Source organism: Triticum urartu, chromosome 6, assembly GCF_003073215.2.
Source record: "Triticum urartu cultivar G1812 chromosome 6, Tu2.1, whole genome shotgun sequence".
In the NCBI taxonomy this organism is placed as follows: domain Eukaryota; kingdom Viridiplantae; phylum Streptophyta; class Magnoliopsida; order Poales; family Poaceae; genus Triticum; species Triticum urartu.
Genome location: NC_053027.1, coordinates 21,069,213 through 21,076,266, shown reverse-complemented (window position 1 = coordinate 21,076,266; position 7,054 = coordinate 21,069,213). Strand labels below are relative to the sequence as shown.

The following is a 7,054-nucleotide window of genomic DNA, read 5'->3' as shown; positions in this document are numbered from 1 at the left end:
CCCCCCCCCCCCCCCCCCCCCCCAGTTGAAGCCTCCCCACGCTGCTCTGACCGTCACATTGGGGCTCGCCATCGGCAAGCACGGCGACATGATCGACCCAGAGGAGCACCAGCGTCCATGGTTGTCGCCTCCTACAACATTATCTTTATTATATAAAATTTCTGCAACTTGACCTTTGTTGTAGAAATTTTTTGCAAATATTTCGGCAACATCATCTCAGCTGCAAAAAAAATGGCAACACGATCTCTGTTACAAATGTTTCTGCAATATGACTTATGTTACAGAAACAGAGGATGGTGCTCGGCCATTAGATTGAGCCAGATCTGACGGCTCGCGAGGCGGCAGATTTTTCCAAATAATTCGCAGGCTGACGTGTAGCACACCCATGAAGTAAATGCTGCACAGATGTATAAGTCGTTATGGGCCTCTGGATTGATTAGGAGAGATTTTTTTTGCCTAGGGATTAGGAGAGACCTAACTTATGAATCAAGTTAACGTGTGAGCTCAAAAGGTGCCTCCAATTAATGCTTCATCCTTAAAATGTACTTCCTCCGTCTAGGTGTATAAGTCACCTTACGAAAATCAAATAGTCTCAAAACACATAGGCGTGGTGCATTAACTCTCACGTTGTTTCTTGCTTTTTGATATAAACTAGGTAATTGCCCGTGCGTTGCAACGGGGCAAACATATTCTAGTGGTTTAATTGTGTCTAACATATACCTTTAGTGGTTTAATTGTGTATTAACTTCTTCCTTGACTAATTTAATCACTCTCCACTTTCCGATCGAAGCTCGACACCTATGTCCAAACTCCCTGTAGAGATATGCATGAATCATATGTTTGAACTCCTTTTAGAGACATGCAAAAATCATAGGTATGGCAAAGTACACTGATACGGTGGGCATGGATAGTTGGATCCATGTTGGCAAAACCTCCACAACATGGATGGAATAATCAACATTATGAAGATGGCGATGTGGAGCAAATATCACCTCTAAATATGCCACTTTGCTTTCACTCTAACAAAAGAAAATTAAAAAATGAATGTCCGACAAATAGACCTGCTTATGTAAAAATTGTGCGTTGCTATGGAATAAAATTACGATTATCAACAATGTTTAACTAACACTTCGGATTTGCTGATATATAGATGATTTTAAGAATTGTCCAAAATGTTTGCAATATTTTGCCATGTAGAGATGAAATGCAATTAAAAAAGGCACTCATTTCATGCTATGAAGCTGCGATCTGTACCACTGCACCCCGGCCCTCTCGACTCCTTCCCTCTTGCAAGCACCATTGATGCCGTAAAAGGATGTTTCCAAGCCAGTAAAATGCAGGATATCAAGAAATTAGTAACCCATATTAGAGAAAATTGTTACACTCAATCTTCAATATATGTAGCATAGATGCACCTAAAGAAATATTTAATCTTTCACTGAAAATAGATATGAGTTCAAATAGATCAAGTTACTGAGAATTATAGGATTTGAACACCTTGATTAGCTATTTGTGGAAATATATGACTGAATAAGCTGATTATGCTTATTAAATAACTATTTTGAATTTTTGATTGAGTGGGTCATAAATATAGATGTACTTTCATTCTATATAAAGATGTTTCAAAGTCAGTAAAATACAGAATATTAGCCCATATTAGATAAGATTTTCAAAATTGTTAAACTGAAATCCAATATGTAACCTAAAGCAATATAACCGGAAAAAAATGAACATGTTTAATAAATTCGAGCTATTTTAGTGAATTTCATTTAATCAACTCAAATTCTGAATAAATCTAGGACCATCATTTGGTGTCTTCATAGTTTAGTTTATGAACATTGTTTGCTGAACAACATGGTCAGAACATCAACAACAAACTTTAGATTTTCCTGCGAATCATCTAAACTAATAGTATGCATAAGTTGCAGACACAAAAGACACCGACAGTCCAGCACAAGACAGAAAAGTGCACATGTGCACGCATACAACAATACTTACAGTTTGGAAATAAGATATTGTCTTCTGGCCGGTACAGTCCTCTACTTGACATACAGAGGTTGTCACCAATGAAGATGCCGTTCAGTGGAGGCTTGTAGCGCCGACGTGCTCTGGCATGGCATCCTCGCGCCGCTGCATGGGTCGCTAGTGATGCCCCATGCCCGACGCCTTAAGGGCCAAACAATGCTTGTCGTACGAAGACCCTTGCCGCATTTATCAACACTGGCTTGCCGCAATCACCGAAGCCCAATGCGCACTGCGCACCTCATCGGACAAACCTTCCGCAGGCCGCAGCTCCAGTGACGGACCAGAAAGGTGTGAAGCAGGGGACGTAGAAACCCGGTGGTGCTGCCATTGAACAGCAGCAGCAGCGTGGCGGGAAAATTGCATCTCTCGCACCCATCTCCTTCCCAGGTCGAGCGCTGCACCCCTATTCCTCCCCCTCCTGCCATCTCTGTTCGAGCAAGGGCGTACATGCATCAGCGCCACAACGCACACCAGCGCGTGGTCACGCACCTTGGCTGCATCACTACACGAAGAGCAGGCGGACCTCTACCTCGGCTAGCGATCCGCCTCCCCTCTTTCCCCCGACGGTGACCTCTCCTCTACTCGGGACGGCCCCCTTTCTCTCCGCCATGATCGACTTGACGCGCCCACGATGGATCTAGTCGAGCCAGGCGACAGAGGGAGGGTTAGGCATCTGGTGGGTGGCGGCTGGGAGGAGCGAATAAAGGAGAGGATCGAGGGAATGGTTAAAGGAAGGGAAAGGAGATTATACCGTCCGTGATTGACGTGAATTAATGCGTTAACCGAATACGAAATTAATTGCCATCCGTGAATTGAATGAGCTACCAAATATTGGTCGGGAGGACGGACGAACGGTGGGAGGACGTAAGAGGGGAGACGGAACCTTACGTTTCTTTTAGATAGTAGAGATAGAGAAGAGATAAAGGAATCGACCAATAAGAGATGTGGGGCGTGTATGCTTTTAATGAGTTGAAACTAGCAAACATGACATGCAATGGTCAGTTCGTTGCATGCAATGGTATTAATTAGCAAATAAATATTAAGTTCTCTCGTTTTCCTCTCCACCTTGGTTGGGGTGTACAACCTAAGATGACTTATTCACCTAGACGGAGGGAGTAGTAAGTTGCACTTGACTTTGTACGGTCTTTGATGCAGACTTTGACCATTAATATACTCCCTCCATTCCATAACGTAGTGCCTATAGATTTTTGCAAAAGTCAAACATTACAAACTTTGACCATATCTATAGAGAAAAGTAGGTACATCTAGAATACCAAATGCACATCATTGGATACATCGTGAGTTATATTTTCAGAATGTACATGTTTGGTATTGTAGATATAGACAATTTTCTCTCTACACTTGGTCAAAGTTGGCAAAGTTTGACTTTCACAAAAATTTATAGGCACTACATTGAAACATCTTTATTTTTTTCCGGCAGTTTGGGACACCTAGGTGTCCAGGCTCCTTGCCTTTCCACCGTTCAATTGCTTTTAGATGTGTGCTATTGCAACGGGTATGTGTATTAATGCATTAATCGCTAATTGGATACCATAAATAAGGCTCATGCACACCATGCATTGGAACAATTCTGTAGTAGAAAAAAAGGAAAGAAAATAACATGCATGGCGATGTTGCATATTTGGAGTCATTAATAGAAATAGGAGAGAGAAATCAGAAATAAATGCCTCATGATTTGTATACATTCATGTTCTCAGGTATATGGAGATATTTTTTGGTGCTTGTATTAATAGGAGGTATATGGTACCGTTATGTCAGACGTATTTTTTAAATACTAGTAAGTTTGCATGTGCAACGCACTCGTCTCAACAAATATAAATATTAATAACCACTGCAATAACGAACAATTGTGCGCACAATATTGAAGCAGTACTATCTCAAATACATCACACGCACTAAAATATTAGAAATATTTTTCAACATTTTTTTTGATTGATACAAATGTTCCAATAACATAGATATATTCAAGTCCAAGATGAATAGTGATGAACACTAATGTTGTCATTATTCTAATCACAACATCCATTTGAAAGATTTGATGCTTATACAGAAAACAAACAAGTATAACATGGTTCTTTATCAGAACCAGAATTATTCCTTCAAAAGATGCTGAAAATTGTCACTGATAAATACATAGGGGCTATCAACCAAGCACCAAAATTTGGTTGACTGACTGCAAAGCTAAAAGTTAACTCAATTTATAGCAGGGGGCTCTTGCAACGCTATTTGTTCATATTATCTGGTGGAAGTATGAACATATGAAGCTACAAAGCAAATAAAAATCTCAACAGTAAACCTCTCTTTGAAACAAATGATCATAGTCCTCAATGTAGTAGAAAAGCAATGGAGCAGAATTTCTCGATACCGACTGCAGGGCAGGTGTACTGAATGTAGTATCCCAGGGGAGAGCTACATACATCAGGGAGGACCTACTACAGATAAGAATTCTTACCACCCATGGATTCCAAAGCACCTAAAATTCTGGAGTGCAGAAACCAAAAGTATTAGTTAGAAACAATGAAGTACAGAACAAATTGCAAGTTTAAAAATCAAGTATATCTTCCCATGATCCCCCTTTCACCAGTCGAATCATGTGGAATATAATGAAAAGGGAACTACTTTTATATCTTCTTTATTAACATTATTACCCGAAAATTGCCTTTGGAGCTCGGCCTCCATGGAGGCCTCCAAATTAAAATTTCAAATTTCATCACAATTCATATTTTTACATTTCAGAAAATTCTAAAAAAATACAGATATACATGAAGGCATAACACATGTGTGTAAATTTTCAGTATGCAACGCTGATAAATTTAGGCTAATGTAAAAATATATAGGGTACTTAAGTGCTTGTACAGAAAAAAGAATAAGACATACGTAGTTTGTAGAACATGCCATGTATATTTTTATGGTAAAGAAGACACTCCACTACCATTATCATTTATCAATGTCTACACCTTCTTTTCTCTCACAAACCCAGAAGCAGCAAAGTAAGTACAATACCACCAAAGACATTTATGTAAAAAGAGTTATTAGCACAAAAAATCCACTATAATCCGAACCGATCATAACCTAGTAATTCATAATAGCAGGTGAACATCTTAAATTTTATCAAGATATCTCGATGTAGTAGCCAAGGGGGCCCTTTTCGTCTTAAAATTTCCTGAAGCATGTCGAGCTTCCTAACACTAATAATCAGTAAACAAAGCCATTTAGATTTGTCGCTAAACAAGTAAATGTAGCATGTGATACCCGCACACAAAATTTATGTACTTGGAATTTCCATCACTATCTCATACATTGTCACCATTGAATGGATCTAGATGACAAATAATCAAATCAGACTAAAATCTAAGAATGTTAGCTCCATGATGCTACCGGTGGGTTCAAGCATCAAGTGCTTTCACGGCAGTTTCTGAGCTCAACTTCCCAACACGGTCAACGCCAAAGGAACAAGTATCGAGGTGCCCACAGTTACAATTTATATGAAAAAAATACCGAGATGCAGAAAGCAAGATGCAAGCCTACGCAAGCAACCCTTTCCTAGAGTGTGTCTCTCTCCTGAGTTGAACAAATATTCACACCATCTAATTATACTGAAAAGAGGCTCCCGATGTTGTAATCAAACGCTTTATTGGGGTTCCTTGAACCCATGTCTTAGCATCTTGGTAATGAATATAGGTTCATACTAACCAGAAGACAACTATCAAGAATATATGTAGGATAACATGTTGCCGCCAATCTAACCTCTATCATCAGAGATAGTGGAGATAAATTGTAAGAGCTCAGACCTTCCCACTTCAATGGCAGTTTTAAGATCTTCAGGAATGGGGGGAGGTGTAACCTCGGGGACAGGCGGAATATTTCCTTCCTCAACCTGCAAAAAATATATCAACCCCAAGCTTTGATTCCCACTAACACATTCCCCAAAAAAAACTTGCAAAAGACATCAGCCGTGATGTACCAGCTTCTGAAATCCTTAATCCTTTTAAGAGCTTCAAATGAAGTAGGAACAACAGCCCCAACATCCCTTAGTGCCTGATTCTTAGCTTGTGCAGATTCCAACTCACCACCACTCATCGCACCCTGTTATACCAAAAAATAAATAAACCACATCTTCGCATACTTGTTCAGCTCACCAGAACTTGAGGAATTTTTTTTTACAACTCACAGCATGGCAAAATTGGACTCAAATTTCAACAGACGTGCACACGTCCCACTAACCCGAGCAACAATAGGTTTCTCGACCTTTCCTTGTTTCAAGGATTCGAGTAGTGAATACTCATCACTTCCTCCAAGCTCCCCAAGAACAACTGTCATTTTAACCTAAAGCCAACAAATGAGGTCAAACTAAATTTCCAGGACTCAATCAAACTAAAGTATCTTAACATGTCCATGTAACTGAACTAATTAATCAAAAAGCAACCCAGTTGGCATTACCTCAAACAGTTTATGTGCACCGTAATGCGGGATCAGCAGCAATAGAACATGGGCGTGTCTGGCGTGGGTCGTGGGAGGACGACTGCTGATGTGTGCTATTCACCACCTTCTTCCTCCTCTCCGGCACCTGGATCCCCTCTACGGCGGACCTCTCTGCCTCCATGCCCTTGCGCCGCACCTGGGCACGCTCGTGGCAGCGCCGCTCCTTGTTGGTGAGCGCCCGGTCGAGCACTGAGAGTAGCCCGCTCCCCGCGCCCCTACCGGGCCCGGGGACGGTTGAGGCGACTGCCTCCTTCGAGGCGAGCGTCCGGATTCCGGAAGCGTGAGGCTGTGCCGGGGGTGCGGGAGATGAGACGGCGATGGGTGAGGCGGAGCGGGGCGAGGGAGAAGAGAGAGTTGGTGGTCGTCATTTCCGCCATTATCTGCCGCGAACTTGGGAAATAAGGGAGAGATGCCTCCGTCGCGTGGGGAGGCGGCGGCGACGAGCGGTGGCGACGACGGGCGATGTGGCCGTGGGGAGAGGTGTGCGGGAGCGACTGAGGGGAGGGGGCAGTTTTTTTTTTTTTGG

The 7,054-nt window shown here is 41.8% G+C and overlaps 1 protein-coding gene across 3 annotated transcripts; it reads right to left on the bottom strand.

The window, feature by feature from the left end:
- Positions 1-4,243: 4,243 nt before the first annotated feature.
- LOC125516705 (ATP-citrate synthase beta chain protein 1-like) lies at positions 4,244-7,054 on the bottom strand. Of its 3 annotated transcripts, none has more exons than XR_007287382.1 (5): positions 6,487-7,054; positions 6,218-6,372; positions 6,011-6,132; positions 5,794-5,923; positions 4,244-4,527 (listed from the first exon to the last, which is right to left on the bottom strand). XR_007287382.1 is itself a non-coding variant. In XM_048682044.1 (5 exons), the coding sequence occupies exons 2-5, from the start codon at positions 6,364-6,366 to the stop codon at positions 4,495-4,497; spliced, it is 381 nt and encodes a 126-aa protein (XP_048538001.1). In that variant the 5' UTR covers positions 6,367-6,372; positions 6,487-7,054; the 3' UTR covers positions 4,244-4,494. The 3 variants fall into 3 exon arrangements, 2 of the variants coding, with proteins under 2 accessions (XP_048538001.1, XP_048538002.1); XM_048682044.1 differs by having other exon boundaries at positions 6,271-6,372; XM_048682045.1 differs by having other exon boundaries at positions 5,838-5,923; positions 6,271-6,372.

Excerpts from the sequence above, each read along its gene's own strand:
- LOC125516705 (XM_048682044.1), bottom strand. The coding sequence starts at position 6,366 with ATGACAGTTGTTCTTGGGGAGCTTGGAGGAAGTGATGAGTATTCACTA. Across the intron at positions 6,133-6,270 it reads AGAAACCTATTGTTGCTCGG|GGTGCGATGAGTGGTGGTGA; the intron begins GTTAGTGGGACG and ends TTGGTATAACAG. Across the intron at positions 4,528-5,793 it reads CACTATCTCTGATGATAGAG|AATTTTAGGTGCTTTGGAAT; the intron begins GTTAGATTGGCG and ends TCTGCACTCCAG.